General features: G+C 53.6%; 1 protein-coding gene and 1 long non-coding RNA gene across 2 annotated transcripts; one reads left to right on the top strand and one right to left on the bottom strand.

Annotated features, from left to right (window-relative positions):
• Positions 1-4,006: 4,006 nt before the first annotated feature.
• Positions 4,007-13,035, bottom strand: LOC120220475. Its single transcript, XR_005525588.1, has 3 exons — positions 12,915-13,035; positions 12,349-12,569; positions 4,007-4,526 (listed from the first exon to the last, which is right to left on the bottom strand). It is a non-coding gene; the product is annotated as an uncharacterized LOC120220475 (long non-coding RNA).
• Positions 13,036-14,836: 1,801 nt separating this feature from the next.
• Positions 14,837-18,749, top strand: SH2D6 (SH2 domain containing 6). The gene is made up of 10 exons (XM_039217630.1): positions 14,837-14,853; positions 14,947-15,019; positions 15,183-15,205; positions 15,610-15,670; positions 16,044-16,122; positions 16,270-16,300; positions 16,417-16,441; positions 16,870-16,928; positions 17,423-17,581; positions 18,203-18,749. The coding sequence occupies exons 3-10, from the start codon at positions 15,203-15,205 to the stop codon at positions 18,317-18,319; spliced, it is 534 nt and encodes a 177-aa protein (XP_039073561.1). The 5' UTR covers positions 14,837-14,853; positions 14,947-15,019; positions 15,183-15,202; the 3' UTR covers positions 18,320-18,749.
• The last annotated feature ends 769 nt before the right edge of the window (positions 18,750-19,518 follow it).

The raw sequence follows: 19,518 nt of genomic DNA, 5'->3' as shown, positions 1-19,518 counted from the left end.
TTTTTTTTTTTATGTTTTATTTATTTCTAGGAGAGAGAGAGAGAGACAGTGTGAGCAGGGGAGGGTCAGAGAGAGAGGGAGTCACAGACTGAAACAGGCTCCAGGCTCTGAGCTGGCAGTCAGCCCAGAGCCCGACGCGGGGCTCGAACCCACGGACCGCGAGATCATGACCTAAGCGAAAGTCGGACGCGTAACCGACTAAGCCACCCAGGCGCCCCTGGATGAACTTTTAAAACATCATGCTAAGTGAAAGAATCCCATCACAAAAGACCATGTATTATATGATTCCATGAAATGTCCAGAATAGGCAAATCTGTAGAAATAAATAGTGGATTAATGGTTGCCTAGGGTTGGAGGGAATAAGGTGGTTTAGGGGGTGCTTGCTAAAAGGTGCAGGTTACTTTTTGGGGTGATGAAAAAGTTCTAAATTAAATTGTGATAGTTGCACAAGTCTGTGAATATACTAAAAAACATTGAATTGTACACTCAATAAAGCAATCAACAAACAAAACACTCAAAGGGCTTTGTAATCTTTGAGTGGTAAGGCCATCCCTGACCTGATTGCACCCCATTTAAAAAACATAGTATAGGGGTGCCCGGGTGGCTCAGTTGGTTAAGCACCCGACTTCAGCTCAGGTCATGATCTTGTGGTCCGTGGGTTTGAGCCCCACGTTGGGCTCTGTGCTGACAGCTTAGAGCCTGGAACCTGCTTCAGGTTCTATGTCTTCCTCTCTCTCTGTCCCTTTCCCATTCTCTCTCTCGAAAATAAACAAACATTTAAAAATTTTTCAAAAAAAAAATAGTATATACAGGTCCATGTGCCTACCACCCAGCTTCTCCTGATGGGGACATCTTACATAATTGTAGTTAAGTGCACCACCTTCCCTTTTAAAAGGAAGCTCCTGATGGCCCGAACCCTTTCCTCCATTGTCTCAGGTTCAAATTCTGATGATAGTAACTTCTCACCCAGGCCCTGAACTTTATACTTTTCACAACACCCCTAGCCGCAGATGGTAACTATACTTAGTGATAGCTATACTTATGGTGATAAACATTTCCTAATATATATAACTGCCACTATGTTGTACACCTGAGATTAATATTGTATGTCAACTATACTTCAATTTAAAAAAGCCCACCCCCCAAACCCCATTTATGTAATCCTCAAAGCAAACTGTGGAACAGGGTTACCCCATTTCTTGATTTTCTTGACAAGAAACGTCTTCCCTCCCTGAGCTCCCTCTGTAGGGCTGCCAAATATGGCAAATAAAAACTTTCCCTGTCAACTGTCTGAGGTAGTCAGCTCTCCTATGCTCAGCCCGTCCCGGGCGGATCTGGTCTTCATTTTGAGACATTTTGAAAGGGTCCTTGAACCCTCCCCTTGCCCAGCGTGACCCACAGGCCTGGGCCGGGTCTCCCAGGCCAAGTCCTCACTCTGGCTTTTCCTTTCCCAAGTTTACACTCGGGCCTGGCTCTGCCTGACACCAGGGCAGACTGCAGCCAGAAGCCTCAGCTCTTGGTGCCTCAGTTTGCCCATCTAGAAGCTGGGCTTGCAGGTTCCGCTGAGGTCACAGAAAGGGCCACAGGGATCCCGGTCGGAGCTGCGAGTTCTGTGCCAGGCCTACTGTCAAGATCCAGGACAGTGAAAAATTAGGATGGCACCACGCCAGAGTGGTCCCACCCCAGCCATCCCCCCTTTCCCGGCCCCATCCAGGCCGGAACCCTAGTCTGAACTACAAGTTCCAGAAGGAGTGGGCCACGGGGCCGGGCCTCGGGACCTGTGGCCTGTGACTTCAGGTCCAGTGAGCCCTCAGGCATGAGTCACGAGGACCGGGACGCCGCATCGGACCTCGGGACACACTGACTCACGCGCTCGCAGGCCGTGCTGGTCCGCTCCCGCGAACTACAAATCCCAGCAGGCAGTGGGCTGCGGGGCGGGGCCTCGGAGACCCGGGACGCTCGGGACCGGAAGAGAGATAACCAGCGTGGTGGGATCCCCAGTTGCTGAATGGGGCCTGCCCTGCTTTGGAGCAGAGGATTCTCTCCCGGACAGCGCAGCTCCCCGCCGCCCCTGCACACACTTCTCGACCATGGCGTCGCCGGTCCGAGCCCGCCCTCCCCGAGAGCCTGGGCTGCTACGGAAAGGAAATGTGGGTTGGCCCCTCCACCGTAGAGAGAGGGATGCAGAGTGCCCCTCTGTGACCTCTCCTCCATCTCCTAGAGCAAACTCCCTTTCCCAGGAGGGAAGAAGAGCCCGGACCCTGAGGCGGGACTAAACCTTTCAGGGTCCTTGTACGGCCTGCAGGTCTCAAGGAGAAGCTCCGGGAAGGCCTGGGCTCTCCCGGTCCTGGATGTGTGTCCGGATGTTCGGGTCGTGGTGTCGGACCACTGTCAGGGCCCTGCGCCTCGGCATTAGCTTTACATGGAAGAGTCTGATAAGGCTGAGAGGCTGCCAGGAAGTTAGAAGCAGGGCACTCTCATTCAGTAGGCTCTCTCTCAAAATGTTCTGCTCAGGGTCAAGCGCCAGACTCTTGTCCTAACTTCCAGGTTATCCAAGGATCCTCTAGGCATTACAGAAGGCACTTACCCAGTCCCTTCAGTACAAGTCAGGAACAGTCTAGTCTGCTCAGTACGATGAGCTGTGTGGAGGCCTCACTTCATCCACTCTCCAGGGCCCGGGCAGTGCGTCTCCACAGGCCTCTTCTCAGCTGATTTCTGGCTCCCAGGTGGGGATTCAGGTTACACCTGTATCGGGAGCAGTGACAGCACAGTGGCCAGCAACACATTGGACTTTCTGTCTCCAACCCTATTTTCAGCTTATACACTTTCTGATCTGATCATGTACTGCTGTGTCAGTTGATCATCAAGGTTGATGGGAAAATGCCTAAGGTATAGCCACGACCCTGTAATGTCAGTGAGTTTTTATTCTGTGGCTAGGTCAAGGCCAGGTATTTACTAGAAATATTTCATTTAATCTTGGGATAGTTAGAAACAACTCCAGAAAGGATATTCAAAGTAGATTGCCCAGGTTCCCTTGGTAACAGAAGTGGGGGGTCATATTAATTAGTCAGGTGGTCTCTAAGCGTGCTCATTTCTGTTTGGGAAATTCTCAAAGGCTTGGTTTTCCAAGCATTTTTGTTAAGACAACTGGCCTTTTGTTACATAGTCCCTCTGCCCCTACACAGAGAGATAGATACCATAGAAACTTGGAGACAGCCTTGCCCCAGTCCCTGGATTCTTTAATAAGACTCTCTTGTGATTGCGAGCTTCTGCATTCCTGGGCTGAGCACCAGACTCTTGAATCAGTTAGAGCCCATGTCACTTGCCTGCAACATGCCAAAAGCCATTTAGTGCCCATCCCTGTTTCCTGAAGATGCAGCCTACAGGGCGCGGGGAAAGTCAAAGGGCAGTGTTAATTAGGTCATTACAGGGAATGTGGCCAAGGGTATGGTGCACCAAAAGTTGGATTCGTTCCCCTTCAGAGCCATGGGAGCAACCCAGGAACATACCTCTTCTGTACATGAAAGTACCTGCACCTATGCTGCTTATACGTCCTGATGCAACTGCAAGAGTCCCATTTTGACAGAGTTATCCTTGGCACATGAATGTTTTAAATAAAAGTTTGTTAAAACCGTCATTTGAAAGTACAAACAGACGGGCCCCTGGCTGGCTCAGTCAGTACAGCATGTGGCTCTTGGTCTTGGGGGTTATAAATTCAAGCCCCAGGTTGGGTGTGCAGATTACTTAAAAATAAAATCTTTTTTTTTTTTAATTTTTATGTTTATTCACTTTTTGAGAGACAGAGAGAGAAGGAGTGTGGGTGGGGGAAGGGCTGAGAGAGAAGGAGACACAGAATCCAAAGCAGGCTCCAGGCTCTGAGCTGATATCACAGAGCTCGATGCGGGGCTCGAACTCACAGGGTGGTGAGATCATGACCTGAGCCGAAGTCAGATGCTTAACCGACTGAGCCACCCAGGCACCCCTAAAAATAAAATCTTAAAAAAAATAAAATCAAACAGAAGCTCATCGTTTTAATAACAACTTCCATCTTGTTTGTACATTATTTTAAAAATCTTCCGTTTGTGTAGGGCGCCACAGATTTCTGCAAGGTCCTTGCATCAACAGCAGATGGTAGTTAGCCGGCGTTGGTGGTTCTGCAGGCCTCGCCCTTTCGTCTGTGGGTCCTCGGGATTAGGACAGGCAGCCACGCTTCTCTTTACCACCAGGGGTCACCCTTTCCCGCAGAACGACTGCGGACCGGTCGCGGACCGAGCCGGGGTGAGGGGATGGAGGGCTCCAGACCCGCGTTTAAGATTGAATGGCCTTGGCCCGAGGCCCAGCATCCATCTCTGCTTGAGTCTCGATTTTTCCGTTGGTAAAGGTGGGGAGAGTGACCTCAGGGCCTCCACGCCCATCAAGGAAGGATGTGGGGATGGAGACACATCCGCTAGCAGCAAGTGCCCGGTCTCTCCGAAGGGGGAGTGAAAGGCCAGGCCGGTTTTCCGTAGTCTCTCTGCTCACCAGTCCTAGGAGAAAGGAACAAGGAAATCGCGGGATTAGCAAATATGGGGTTTACTGGCTCTGAGCTGAAGAGGGAAACCTAAGCAGGGCGGTATTATATCTGTCCGGGGAGATGGGGGGTGGAGGAATGAGGGGGTAGAGTGCAGAGAGGGAGGAGAGAGGAATAGATGCTCCCCCCCCCCCCACAGACACACAGGAAGGTAAATAGAGGAAAAGAACGAGTAGGTGTAAGGGCACAGTCAGTCACAGATACCCAGAGAAGAGTCCTTGGTAATCCAGCTGCATTTAGGGAAGGGAGTTGTTTGTAGGTAAGCAGGGAAAGGATCTCTGGACGCTGTGCTCAATGGAGGCCTGGTGGCTAGTGTCCAATGGGCAGTAAAGGAGCAAACTATGGGCTTTCCGAAGAGAGTCACCAAAGAAGTTTGCAGAGAGGCGGGCTTTTTCTTTTCTTTAATTCTTACTTACTCGTCCCTCTCTCCTTATAAAATTTAGACTCTACAAGTCAGGGATTTTTTTTTTCTGCCATTCTGGGCAGTCTTTCCAGCGCCCAGGCCAATGCCTAGCACATAGTAGGTGCTCACAGAGATGCAGGCTTTGAGCGAGATTTGAGTATGTAGCTAAAATATTTGTTGAGAGCCTGCTATGTGCCAAGCTGTGGGCTGGGCACTTGGAATTTGGCCGTGAACTGAACAGATACAGTCACTACCCATTTAGAGGGCTTCCAGTCGAGTGGGAGTCTCTAGTCTAGCTCTGAAATAAACCTCTAGATCTAATTATGGTGGGAGCCACAAGAGAGGGTGTGTTGTGGGGGAGAGACAGACTGCCCACGTCTGGGACCCCTCCTGAGGGTCACATAAGCTATGGCCTGAAGGAAAAGGGAGGAAAGCCGACAGAGTGTTCCAGCAATAGAGTGGCAAGGGTGCAGCCTCTAGAAAAGCCCAGAAAGGGTTGAAAGAAACCATGTAACATTATAAGCGTTTGCAGCCACCCTGCCCCCCAACCTTATCTAGGCTTCCTGAACCCTGGGACACCTCCTGGGCTCTCTATCCAGGTGCTTCTTTGTAGAATCTAGGCAGAGGGCTAATGGATCAAGCTTAAAGATTGCTAAAGAAGTTATGGTGATCTGCATAATCAGGCCCAGGTGGACAGGAGAGGGCTGGGGTCCGGGGAAAGAGAGTGTGCTTCCGCCATCTGTGAAGAGAACGTTGCCAGTTGCAGAGCTGAGCTAAGGAAAGTGGATCCGGGTGGGGGTGGGGTAAAAATTTTGAAGTCTTACACAGAGAAGAGTCCTTTTTTCCTTTTTACTGTGTGTTGCTATACATTAAGGGTGCTTTCCTCCTCTGTTATTTTCCTAAGGACGGAATAAAGATGTAAATCTCTTCCAACTGAAATTTCCTAAAGTCAATAGGGTGCAGAGTGGGCCTCCGTGAGCCCTCCCCCCACCCGGGTCATGTCGGTCACCTCAAAGGGAAATTGAGTGTGAGTCCATGGGAAAAATGGAGGGGCTATAGGGTGGCAGAAGCAGGTAAGGGCCTGATTTTACAAGGAGACAGAAACATTTGGTCTTTGTTCAAGGAGCCATGGTGAGTCCCTTATGGGTTTTAGGCAGAGCTGGGACAGGACAAAATCCGCTCAGGGAAGGACAGGGTGTGTGGGACGGAGGCATACCAGGGGCAGGCGGAAGGTGCTGCTGGCTTGTGCTCCTCACTCTAGAGACCTACAAAGCTGGCGGCAGCTGTCAGGCCCCACCCTAACCCTTGGAAAATCTGAAGGAAAACAGTTTTCTGGGCTTCCAGGAAAACACAGAGACATGCTACACACAGAGCTTTGTATCACTTTCAGGGAGATAGAGGGAGGGTCCGGAAATATAACTTTAACCCAACCACAGAGTTCGGTTGGACTCAGGCTCCACCTGCTCAGGTAAAAATATCTTGAGAATTCCCTCTCCCTGACCCCTCACAGGACCTTTTTTATAACTTCCAGGTCTCCCCTCCCCAGCTCTTCAGTTTAGGCCTGTCCCCCCCCCCCATGCCACTGACTTGGCCCTAGCCTGATGTTCAGAAACTTCTACTATCTACCCCACCCCTTCCACTTGCCTCTATGGATTCCCATTCCCCTGGGAGAAGAATTCCTGTATTAACAACCCCCTTTGAGGTTCCCCCCCCCACAACCTTTCCCAGTACTTTCCTGGCTAAGGGAAAGCTGTCTGTCTGTCCTGAGTGGCCCCACGCCCTGATGACCTTCCCTGGGCCACCTCCAGGGCCCTACTTTTCCCTAGTGCATCCTTCTCCCAGAGCTCCCTCACATTCGAAATCCAGGCCATTCCTCTTTCCTTCCCTAGCTTCCTTCTTATGTTGTTGTTCTTGTTTACATTTGTATTGACTGATTTTTTTTATTGTAAACATAACTAATATTTGTCATAAACACAGTCTCAAGAGGATAGAAATATAAAGCTGTGACACTTCTTTCTACCCGGTCTGAACTTTCTAGGAGACACTCACCAGGCCTGGCCTCAGAGTTTGGGCTTCTGTGGTCTCAACTCTGGAATTCTTAACGGAACCCACCCTAGCTGGTTTTGGCTGAAAAATAATTTATTAAAGATATTCTGTAGCTCATAGCATCTCCTGGAAGACCAGAAAAACAGCCAGAAACAATGACCCAAAAGTCACAGCCAAGTTGGCCTGGTGGAGTTGGCCTATTTGCCAACACTGCTAATGTGGGCTCTGGTGGTCCCATGAGGGTCTCAACCTCCTCGGCCTCCGGAAGTAGGATACAGCGGTCATCCCCTCCCCAGGACGGGTTCCTCTTGGTGCCTGCTTCAGACACAAAGTCTACTGTGGGGCATGTGATTGGCCGAATGCCTGCACCCCAGCTGCAAAGGAGTCTGGGAGGACATCCCTGGGCTCGTGTGGATGGAATCAGGATTTATAAGGTGGAGAGTGCCCCAATGCAGGACATGCTCATGGGCCAGAAAGGATGGCCCAGGTCCCCTGCCATTCTCCAGGAGTCCCGCCACCACCATCTCCTGCTCTTGCTCTAGGCGGCTGCACTCCCTCACCCCTGAGAACTCTGTCCATGGCCTGCTTACCTTCCTCTCCAGGTCCTCGGAAACCACCCCCTCCTCCTCACAGTGCTTCCCACTTTCTTACACCAGGAATCCCCGCTAGACCTTGCCACCCACCCTGTCTTCTATGTGAACCACGACACCACTATCTCAGAGAGAGCTGATATCTATTGTGTGGGTGCTGTGTTTCTTGTGCCATCACCTCATTTGACCCTCAGAAGCTCCCCCGCTAAAAGGACCCTTACTGACATCCCCATTTACACAAGAGGAAACCGAAGCCCGGAGATTGAACATCTTGGGAGTGCCCTCTCCATCACTCATAGTGGCCCCTTGAGAGCAGGGTCTGTGTCATGTTCTTTCTTTGCTGGGGACCCCTGTGTTCTGAATAAGCAAAAGTCCATATGTGATTCTAAAAATGCCCTAGAAGTCACATGTTCTTAGACTGTTTCCTATACAACAGCGTTTCCCAAACTCCACTGATCATAAGCTTGATCTAAGATGTTTATTTGTTAAAAATAATATAGATTCCTGGGGCAACTGGGTGGCTCAGCCGGTGGAGTGTCCGACTTCGGGTCAGGTCAGGATCTCACCATTCGTGGGTTTGAGGCCCACATTGGGCCCTGTGCTGACAGCTCAGAGCCTGGAGCCTGCTTCAGATTCTGTGTCTCCCTATCTCTGCCCCTACCCCGCTCATGCTCTGTCTTTGTCTCAAAACTAAATATTTAAAAATAAAAAATAAAAAATTAAAATATAGATTCCCAAACCCCTCCTGGAGCATCCAATCCATAAGATGTCATGTAAGCGGCGGGGGTGGGGGGGAAGGAGGGGGAGCGGGGAGACACCTGGATGGCTCAGTTGGTTAAATGTCCACCTCTTGATTTCAACTTAGATCATGATCTTACAAGTCATGAGTTTGAGCCCCACATCAGGCTCTGTGCTGACAGCATGGAGTCTGCTTGAGATTCTCTATCTCCCTCTCTCTCAGCCCTCCCTCACTCATGCTCTCTGTCTTGGTGTCTCCCAAAAATAAATAAATATATTTTTAAAAAAGATCTCAGGGAAGATCTGAGAATCTAAGACTTTTAATAAGTTCTCTAGCAATTCTTGTGATCATGCAAATAGGGGAAACAGTGCTCCGGAGAGCTGTTTTCTTAGGGTGGGTTTAGACTACCCTGGGCCTGCAAAGTATAGCCTGTTCTCAATGGAGATCAATAACTAAGGCCTGGAAAATGGGGAGAATCACTGCGTGCTATGGAAGCGCCTTACAACAGGCGCTGGGGTGCTACCAGACCATGGGGCATCGCAACCAAAAATGCGAGCTTCCAGCAATTCCGCTTCGAGGAATTCATCCTGAGGGAATAGCTATGGTTACACACAAAGCAGTCCTGTGCCAGAGGAGAAAGAGGTTGTCCAACTCTGCCTGTGTAATTAGTAAGAAGCACAGTCCTCCCCGCACAGGGCTGGCCAGGGTGAGACAAAGCCACGCGGCAGGCCTCCTTCCACCCCCTTCCTCCCGATCTGTCGAGGCCAGTGCCCCCACCCAGATGGCACGATTCCATCCTCTGTGCCCGCGGCCCTTTCGCTCACCCAGCTGGTGGCATTTGCCTATGCAAAGCCCGGAACAGAAGGGGGGGTGGCTGGGGCAAGGGCGGTACCGACTGGGAAATCCACTCAGTTTGGGTTGGCAGTGGGGCTAGTTTCTAGAGCCTCCTGCTCTAGACTTTGACCTGCTGACCTTGTCCCATAGAAAGTCCCCTTGGTAAGGGAGCTTGCCCCCTGCAATATGGTCCAAATGTGGAGCGAAGGTCAAATGGGGAGTGGAGGTCAGGGAGGAGAACCTGGTCCCTGACTCAGGCCTGCATTGTTTCTTTGTTTTTGTTCTCTCAGCTTTCCCTACTGTACTGCATGGGCCCCCTGTTAAGACACGCCAGTGATTTTTCATAGCTCCTTAAGTGCTCTTTGGCCTATAGGTCCCAGGAGTCAGCTGGTCTTCCTCTCTGAAGGCTGCCGCCAACTCAGCCCTGGGGCTCTCACCCCAGTGTCCCTAGCCCCAAGGCCTCCAAAGATGTAAGCATATGACCTTCACTCTTTGTTCCAACAGCCAGGACATCACCAAAATGATAAACAGGCAAGTTACAGTGCCCTAGGAAAGTCTTATGTTCGTGATCCTCCTCTGTGTTTCCTCAGTCGCTGGTTTATTTATTTATTTTTTTAAAGATGTTTTATTTATTTCTGAGAGACAGAGAGAGACCGCGTGAGTAGGGGAGGGTCAGAGAGAGAGGGAGACCCAGAATCCGAATCTCTGAGCTGTCAGCAGAGAGCCCGAAGTGGGGCTCGAACCCACAAGCTGTGAGATCGTGACCTGAGCTGAAGTCGGATACCCAAATGACTGAGCCACCCAGGTGCCCCCTCAGTTGCTGGTTTAAACAAAATCAGACACCAGGCCCTTCTTTTTGCCCCCAACACTTCTCAGATACTAATATTTTAAAATTCACTCAAGTAACAGAACACCTAAAGTCATAGGCTCCTTAAGGAAGCCGTGTTTACTGCTGTGCCTAATTCCCTCACAGGAAAGGAGGGTAAGGACTCAGGCCTAGATGAGATGCAGGATGGCTCAGTGTTAGTGCACAGGCAAAGCGTGGGTTGAATCTCATCCTCCAATGCTTGCTAATTGTCAACCTTGGGAGAGTCATCCGATTTCTCAAAGCCTCTGAGCTATGTGGACTGAACCGTACCCTTCCTTCATTCATCTGTTGAAGCCCTGACCCCCAGTGTGGCTATATTTGAAGACAGGGTCTTTAGGAAGGTAATTAAAGTTAAATGAGGTCATAAAGGTAGAGCCCTGATTCAATAGCACTGGTGTCCTTAAGAGATCCGAGATAGCTCTCTGCATGCATGCACAGAGCATAGGCCAGAAGTTGTGTGCAAGGCAGGAAGAGAACTGTCATCAGAAACCAACACTGGGGGCGCCTGGGTGGCTCAGGTGGTTGAGCATCTAACTTCGGCTCAGGTCATGATTTCATAGTTTGTGGATTTGAGCACCGCATCGGGCTCTGTGCTGACAGCTCAGAGCTTGGAGCCCGCTTTGGATTCTGTCTCTTCCTCTCTCTCTGCCCCTCCCCCACTTGTGCTCTGTTTCTGTCTCTCTGTCTGTCTCTCTCAAAAATAAATAAACATAAAAAATTTTTAAAAAGAGAAAGAAAAAAGAAACCAGCTCGGATGGCACACTGATCATGGGCCCTTAGCCTTCAGAACAGTGAGAAAATAAATTTCTCTCATTCAAGCCACCTCATCTGTGGTATTCTGTGATGGTAGCCTGATCTGACTAATACATTCAGATTCCTCATCTGAAAAACAGGCATAAAACTAGCATTTGCATCATGAGGATATTGTAAGAATCCAGTAGGAAATACACATGCCTGCTTATTCAGTTTTCCTACATCATCTTCCGCACCGAAATAGTGCCTGGCAGATAGTGGATGTTAGATAAATATTCAGTGTATTCAATGAATAAATACATCCATCCATAAAGGAGGCTGTCAAACTAAAGCCATAAAGGAAACTGTCAAAATACATATGCATATTTCTGAGCTTTTCATTAACCTCTACCTCTTTGATCATTGATCACCAGTCACCAGGAAAGGACAGTAAGCATAAAGCATTTAAGAAAAGTGCAAAGTCAGTCTTTCATTGTCAACGGGATCTGCCCATTAATGTCATATCTTCTGTGAGGTAGGAAAGGAAAGTCTGACTGATCCTTTGATGAGTTTGAGCCTCTGGGAGGAGGGGTCATGGATCAGGGAGTTGCAGGAGGGATCTGAGCCTTGGTCCAGGCTTGTGTGCCTGAGGCCCTGGGGCAGAGGGGAGAACCCTTCCTCCTGTGGGGCGAGGGGCTGGAGACTGGGGACCACAGCTCAGGGAGGCAATGTGGGGGAGGCTACGGGAGCCTCTTGGGGCAACTAGGTCTGGGGTTAGAGGCCACAGCAGGCCCACCTTCCTGGTGCTTCTGAGATGCAAATAATTAGAACAATAGGGCCTCTGTCCCCAGGCCATTTGTGGCAGAGCCTAGGCTCTAAGGAGGCATTACTCCTTTTGTGAGGCCATGGTGAGAGTTCTAGGGCAGCCGAAGTGCTTAGACCTGCCCACTCTTTGGGGCCCAGGAATCTCCCCAGGGAGAGGCATCCCAGCTGCACTGACTCCCCCATTATGCCCCTCTCTCTTTCCAGGACAAGCTCAGGGGGAGCCAACCCCGGTGAGTACTCAGCTCCCCTCTTTCCTCCGCCTCCTCTCTGATCTCTATCTCACTGCCCCTTTCTTGACATGGTCCTACTTGCCCAGTGAAATCATTCCCGTACCTCTATCTCACGGTAAGCACTAGGGCTCTCCCACTACCAGCTTCACTGGGGCACCAACTAATCCAGCTGTGTACCCACCGGGCACTGGATCAGCCCCCCTGGACTGTTCTTCCTGCTTCCTGATCCCAGGCTACTGCCGCACAACTCCAGGGGGCGCCATTCACATGGTCATGGATGTGGATGTCCTGGGGGTTGTGCAGTGTCTGGCTGACACAAACTCAAGGGCCCTTTGGGCAGAGTTGACTAGAGTCTGATTGCAGGTTGGGGCCACCCCTTCCACCCCCCAGATGTGTAGGTAAGTGACAATGGGAAGAGTGACCCCCTGCAAGCAGAATGGGGTCCCCTAGAAGTAGAGTCTCCTCTGAGTGGCCCTGGAACCTTCCTGGGTAGTCCAGGAAGTCCTCCTACCTTCCATCGTAGTCCAGCTTTGCTAAGTCACGGGGCCCAGCCTTTCCATCTGTCTTGTTCAGAATTCAGGGTGCATGGGGTAGGGGGCTGCCGTAGGTGGAACAGGCACTTAGCTGGGAGGCCCCCTTGTTTTCAAAACGCCTACCTCACTGGCCCTGCTGCAGTGTTGGAAAGGCTCATCATGAATGGTTCCTTTGACTTGAGTGAATCATTGAGGCCTACTGTAAAAGTGCAGATGGTTTATTATATTGGAGACAAAGAGTAAGTCCTTGTGGGGTGGGGGGCGCTGGGAGATAAGGCCAGGCTCATCAGTCCCCTGTCCAGATTCCCCAGCTTGGAAAAAAGATGTCCCCAGCCCGTGTCCTCTGCCTGCCTCGGGGACCTGGAGACACACAGTAAGTACAGCTGCTGAGCCTGGGAAGGAGGGAGGTGGGACAGGGCGGCTACCACAGGTCCTGCGCCTTTTCTAGCCCTTCCAGAAAGCCCAGGAGGAGGAGGAAGAGGAGGAAGATAAATATGAGCTGCCCCCCTGTGAAGCTCTACCCCTCAGCCTTGCCCCTGCCCACCTTCCTGGCACCCAGGAGGACTCTTTGTACTTGGGTACGGGCTGGGAAGTTGAGGAAGGCAGTTGGTGGTCAGGCAGCACAGAGGGTCCTCACAAGGAAAGAGGGTGCAGGCTGTGCCTCTTCTCCCTTTGTCTGCACTGGGAGGGGGGGTTGGGGGCGAGGCCTCAGCTGGCAGTTGCTGAAGCCTCTGGGCTAGACAGAGGGAGAGAGAGGGAGAGAGAGGGAGGATGGAGGAGAGGAGGAGGCAGGGGGGAGAAAGGCAGGAGGGAGAGTGGGAAGGGGAGAGCCTGGAGGGGCACTGTAACCAAGGCAACGGTGGGAAAGCAGGAGGCCCCACAGGGTCCCTGGGGCCTCCTCTGAGATCCCGCACTTCTTGGAGCAAGGTAGGGATGCCAGGAGAGCCCGGCTGCCGCTGGCATCCACCCCCAGGACTCCTCGACTTGGTGGGGGCAGGAAAACTGGCTGCCTCCCGTTGCCATGGAGATGGGGCTGTGGGGAAGCCAGTGAGGGGGAGGGAGGAGAGGAGGAAATAAAGGCTAGGTAGGAGGTGGGAGGAAAATGGGAACCTGTGTGGGAGGAACCCACCGGCCCACAATCCTTGGGGTCTTTTCCAGATCACCCTGGCCCCCTGGGCCCATGCAAGTCACCACTGCAACCACAACCGCAGCCCCAGCCCACAACGGTGAATAACCCCCTCCCCCCCACCGCCCAAGTGCCTCCTTCCCCACCCACCCCACTTCACCCCAGGCTAGCATTTCCCAGTGAGTAAATCTAAGAGGCAACTCATCTGAGAGATTCCCCCACATCTGCATTCTAGAGGCCCCTGAAAAATTAGATGTGTCAGAAGCAGAGCCCTGTTACCAGCTGCTGCTCCCTTCCCCCTCCTCCCCCCCCCCCGTCAGCGTCCCAGGACTCACCCTCCTCCACTGGAGCTGGGAAGGCTGGACCCTGGAGCCCGAGGTCCCCTCCCTGCCTAGAGAGTGAAGAAATCCCTCACTTGGCTGCCACCACGGCCAGCTGGAAAGGCCCGCTGGGCTGAGAAAAGCTTTGGGGCTCAGAAGTTACCACTTTCATCATATATTTTATTGGAATAAAAAGAAAAAACAGGGAGAGATTCACAACCAAGAGCACAAAGCCGAGGCAGGTCATCTCTGTACATTAGTTCTTGTATTGTACTGGTTTTAAGGCCGTGCAGATATACTTAACCCCATTGCACCCCACCCCACCATCTTGCCCTTCCCGTGCCTCAGTTCCCCTCCTCCCCCCACCCCTGACCCTGTTCTCCCTCCCCTCTGTGCCCACAGCTGAAGGCAATACTGAGCCTGCAGGAGGCTAGGAAACAGGGACATCCCTTTGGGAAGCGAGGTAATGAGGCTGTCCTGTCTCCTTCAGAGGCCCACCCCCTCCTTCCCCGGCCTGAGATGGGGAGTCCTGCCCCCTCAAGGCTGACTTGAGTTCAGGTTACTTGGGCTCGTGCTTTGCCTGGTCACTGCCTTCCTCCCACTGTTCCTCATTTTTACCTGCTGACTCCCACTCCCTGCTAAGGCAGGCAGTTCAGGAGGAGACCAAGGCCTGGAGACCTTTGCCTGAGATGACAAAAAAGCCGAGTCCCCGACTTCCAGGTCCTATTCTGCATCTGCTGTGCTTTCTGGGTCAGGCAAGGGACACTTCAAAATCTGCAGGGCAGCCTCCCCTGCCTGGGGGATCCTCACTATTGAAACACATCTGAGTGGCATGTCCCCATCGAGTGGGCTCTTCGGCCACCAGTCTCTGATCCCACCCATGTCATTATTACTACCACTGTCCAGAGACGTTGCCTGTGATACGTGCCCTGAGGCCAGTGAACCCAGAACCCTGGGATATCAGGATATCAAGGGACCTCAGTCAGAACGTTTTTGTCCGAAGATGGCACAACAGGGGCAGTCTCCTCCTGCCTAAGGTCAAACAGCTAACCTGAGGCACATTCATATTTACTGTGCTCTGTGGTTGGTAAACCTCATGACCTTGAGGGTGGTTTTGATTTGTGGAACAGCCCGAAGTCATTTGGAACAAGCCTGGCAAATCATTTGGGAGGTCAAGCCAGGCCACACCACCGGGGATGTGAAGTAGGGCGACCGGAGCTTAAGGTGGCTTTCTCCTGGGGCTTCAAAGCTGGCTCTGAGGATCCCTTTAGATAAGCTCCAAAGATCCTCCATTCTTCCAGCCTCAGTTTCACTGAATTCTTTTCTCCCTGTGCTCATGACTGGTGGTTTCTCCTTTTCCTTCCAGAGCTGGCTACACCTGCCAGAATGGTGAGTGGCCATTCTCATCCTGTAGGGTTCTGGCTAGGAAGTTGTCAGAGTTGGGGTAGGGGGCCTGGGAGGGCCAGGAAATAGCCCTGAAACCAAGGGAAAAGGCCCAGAGCAGAGTGGCTCGTCTTTGCCACAAGCCCTTGACAAGGCATATGCTGTCCAACCTAGTGGGGAACCTCGCCTCTGGGCCCATCCCGGCCACCCACATTGTAGGAGAGCTGGTGCCTGTAGGCACCTCTGAAGGGGAAGGTGCTTGTGGGTGCCCCCTCCCAGGCAAAAGGGCAACTTTAATCATTCTAGCTAGCTCTCAGAAGGAGGTCCAGCTTGTATGTGTGTGGGGGGTGCCCATAGCACCCCCAAGTGATGGCTTCTCCCTCCCTCCCATTTGCTGGTCAAACTCTTAGGTGCCAGGCCCTCCAAAGAAATCCGATGAGAACCTCTACATGGAGTGTGAGCCCAGTCCAGGTGAACACTTCCCTCTACCCCAGACCCATCCTGCCCCGAGGCCCTCAGCTGCTCACAGCAGGACACGTTCTGGCTGCGACTTCTTCCCTTGCCTTCCCCACTACCCCACCAATACACATGTGCCTTCGGACACCCACACGGACACCCACGCTTCGGCCTTTCGTCCAGGTTGACCCCCACTGTGCATACTAGAGCGGGGCGGGGGGGCCCTTAAAGCAAGGGCTGCATGGGCTTCCTCACTGGTTGGAAGGACTCCCAGAGAGCCCAGGCTGCTGAGGGACAGTAGGCCTGCAGGCATCCGCACCCCTCGCTGGTCAGTGTGGATTTCCTTGCCTGGTACCCAGTCCAGCCCAGCCTGCCTTCGCTGTTTCAGTCCCAGCCTTGACCCGAACTCTGAGCTCTCAAGTGCTGATGCCCCCAGTCCCCCTGCCAAGGACATCAGTGGTGCCCAGGTGAGTGCCCACCAGGGACACGTGTGTGTACACAAGATGGCCAACTCAAGCTTCCCCAGCTCTGACGCTGGGATTTCTGAGTTCACTGGGCTCTTTCTCTTAAAGGAGATAAAACCCTGAGTCTCTTCCCCAACTTGCTCCCCACAGGCCCACCGTAGCCCCCCAGGAAGCTCGGAATGTAAGAGGCTAGTAGCCAGGGGAGAAGTAACCTGGTGGGGATGGGAGGAGGCCCAGGGGGTGGGCCTACAGGACCGAGTCTCTTCTGACCAGCCCTCCTGTGTCCCTGTGTCCCAGGGAGCTGCGAACGCCACTTCTAAAGGTGAGTAGAGGCGTCTTCACCATGAACCCCAGGTAGTCCTCCCACCTCAGCCACAACCCTGAAGGCCACAGGCTCCTTTCCAGCCTCTCCTGCCCCACTTGGCTGTGGGGGTCCTCACAGCCCTGACTTCAGCTGAGAGGAGGCCTGAGGGGATCCCCCTGTGCATGTTCCAGGGTTTGCACCCAAGCAGGAACCTTCCAGCCTGTACCTCAAGATCATTCCTCCTTCGGAGGTCACTCATGACCCAGCTCGTAGGTCCTACCACGCCCCGAGACCTGGAGAGGGGGGATGAAGCACGGGGTGCCCTGCTTGGGGCTTCAGGCCTATGCGCGCCGCCCTCTACCCTCCCCCATCCCCTGCAGCTGGGCCCAAAGCCTTCTCGGCCCGAATCCCCACCCAGCCTCAGCTCTGCAATCTGCTTCTTTCAGCAGGAAGGAGGTCCTCTTTTTCCTTTACAGCACCCACCCGGAGCCCCTCAGCTGCTGAGGTGAGGAGGGGCAGGGAGGGCTCGGGAGGAGGCCTCTTGTGGGGGCGTTTGCCATTGCGAGGAACACGGATTGAGCCTGTGTGTGCAGCACCATGCTGGGCACAGGGCATGGGCACATTTCCGTTCTGCTGGCGCAGATGTCTAGGGAAGGCAGATGGGAACACAAGTGACTGTAGGGCAGGATTCTCTGCTCCCCAGCCCCCCTCCACTGCCCTGGCACATCTCTGAATGGCTGCTCGTGTGTGTACACAGGACAGCAGCCTTCTGGCTCAGCCATGGTACTCAGGGAACCGTGACCGCCATGCTGTCGAGTGTGCGCTGCTCCAATTCCGAAAGGTGGGTGACCGCAGCCCCCCTGGGCCTTCTCGGGGCCCCTCCTGCTCACGAGCTGTGGCTGGCTGAGCAGGTGGGGGTGGGAGGGCAAGGGCACTGCTGGCCAGGGCTTCAGGCAGACAGTGGGGAGATGAGGTTGATGGACAGGGTCTCCTCCACAGGATGGGGCCTACACTGTGCGCCCCAGCTCAGAGCCTCGTGGCTCGCAGCCCCTTACCCTGGCAGTACTTCTCCACGGCCGGGTCTTCAACATTCCCATCCGGCGGCTGGGCGATGGGAGCCACTACGCCCTGGGCCGGGAGGGCAGGAACCACGAGGAGGTGGGTGCTGGATGGGGGCTACAGGGCGAGGGGGCAGAGCACAGCCATACGCTCCTGCAAGGAGCATTTGCCCAGGAGAAAACCCACATTTTGCTTCTTTTTTTTTTTTTTTTCTGGACTGGGTGGAAATGACAGTGGCCAGTGACTCGGATTCTTTCCCAGAGGTCTGCCTTCCTCTGGGGGAGGCACTCCTGTTGTAGGGTACGGTCTGCCCAGGGCTCGGTGACGGGCACTGAGCTTGCCGTGAACCCAGCTAGGAGGAGGGAAGGGCCCAGGTAGTCCAGGCTCCTGTCCATCCCAAGGATTCAACTTTGTGTCCAGCATTTCCTGAGGCCTACGTGCTGGAGAACTGGGGCAGAGGCATGGCCCCAAAACTATTTCTACCCGGCCTGGGAAATAGGAGCTGGCTAACAACATGCCCGTGGGTGCAGTTGCACGAAAATTGTGCAGGGCCTGGAACTGGGCAGCAAAACGGCAGTGGAGCTTCATGGGGCAAACAAGAGGGAAAGTATTCAGAACAATGTCAACAAACACCGTCCCCAGAGCCCCTCAGTTCCTTCAGGAGGTTTCTTCCAGGCATGAGGCTCAGGGGACTCACCGATGCCCTGCATTCCTGTCCAGCTGTTCTCCTCCGTGGCTGCCATGGTCCAGCACTACACACAGCACCCCCTGCCCCTTGTGGACAGACACAGCGGTAGCCGGCTGCTCACCTGCCTGCTCTTCCCCACCAGGCCCTGACGCCAAAGCTGATTGTACACAGCCACTGCCGGCCCCATAGTTTGCGCCTCCCTCTGGTCCCTCCCAAGTCTCCACCCCTCCAGACTCTCCCCCATCCCCTTGCCCCCATTCCCCGCAGGCCCGGATGACAGGTTTTGGGAAAGGTTGCCCAGAGGCAAGGCAGAAAGAGCCCCTGAGACCCCACCCCATGTTCACCGGAGCCTGGCTCTGCCCTGCTCCGCCGCGCTGCCTCTGCGGGGACTGGAAGCAGGCATCAGGCGGGGTCCCCATTCCCTGTCCCCAGGCATGGCTGTGTCTGCACAGTTTACTAGGGCTTCCCAAGCTGCTTTGGATGAAAGCCTCCCGGGGAAGGAGAGCCTCAGGGGAACAACCCAGGGTACTCTCCTGACACAAAGAGCATCCTTTCACATACTTTTCGGGGCTTAGCCCAGGGCTGGCATCTTTGCTTGCACCGTACATAGTCCGCTTTCAATAAAGATTTGTTTAATGAATTCCTGAATCTGCTGAGTGAATCAGAGGCGGCCTCTGTGAGGCCTCCATGAGGTTTCAAGGTTCTTAAGTGCCGCAGGGGACAGACTGGCCCTAGGAGTGATGGAGCCGCGGTGGCCAGGGCAGGAAGGGCCAGCCGCATTTCTGCCCCTGATTGGGTCTTTTGCCTGTAGACGGTCAGAGGAGGCCAGCCCGGGGGTGGCTGATTTTTTGTTTTATTTTGTTTGTGGAGGTCAGAGTGGAGAAGGGGTCGGAAACGCTTGGCGCTGTCTCTACCGCCCCATTAAATGATGAGCACGGCCTTGGTTAAGTACTTGTCTACCACCTATTGGCCGCATCGAGTTCTTCCAGGGAGGGATGAGCCTGACTGCTCACTTGGCGTTGTCTAGAGTAGGGGAGGCAGGCGTACCCCAGGTAGCAAATGGGTAATGGACACGCCAGTGCTAAGATCAATAGCCACGGAAGGCCCAAGGGTGGAGTTCCGAGAAGACGAGAGGCCAGAGAGCAAAGCCGCCTCCTCCGGCTCTGGGACACCCGGAGGGTCCGAGATTGACGCGCGGCCCGCCGGCGGGCGGGGCGGCGGGAGCGGGGGGGGGGGGGGGACGCCCCCGGGCCCTGGCGCAGCGCCGGGAACACCCGGTGCCGGAAGCGCCATGTGACCGTGACTGCGCAGAAGCCGCGAGCGCCGCGAAACAAAGGGCGGCTCTGCG

The sequence above is a fragment of the Hyaena hyaena genome, unplaced genomic scaffold (genome assembly GCF_003009895.1).
Source record: "Hyaena hyaena isolate Hyena2069 unplaced genomic scaffold, ASM300989v1 scaffold_699, whole genome shotgun sequence".
In the NCBI taxonomy this organism is placed as follows: Eukaryota; Metazoa; Chordata; class Mammalia; order Carnivora; family Hyaenidae; genus Hyaena; species Hyaena hyaena.
The sequence above is the reverse complement of the archived record's forward strand: the minus strand, read 5'-3'. Positions and strand labels throughout refer to the sequence as shown.

What these genes read in the sequence shown, in the direction of transcription:
- SH2D6 (XM_039217630.1), top strand. An exon ending in CCCCCCAGGAAGCTCGGAAT is followed by an intron (nt 16,301 to 16,416) that starts GTAAGAGGCTAG and finishes CCTGTGTCCCAG; the next exon opens with GGAGCTGCGAACGCCACTTC. An exon ending in AGGGCAGGAACCACGAGGAG is followed by an intron (nt 17,582 to 18,202) that starts GTGGGTGCTGGA and finishes ATTCCTGTCCAG; the next exon opens with CTGTTCTCCTCCGTGGCTGC.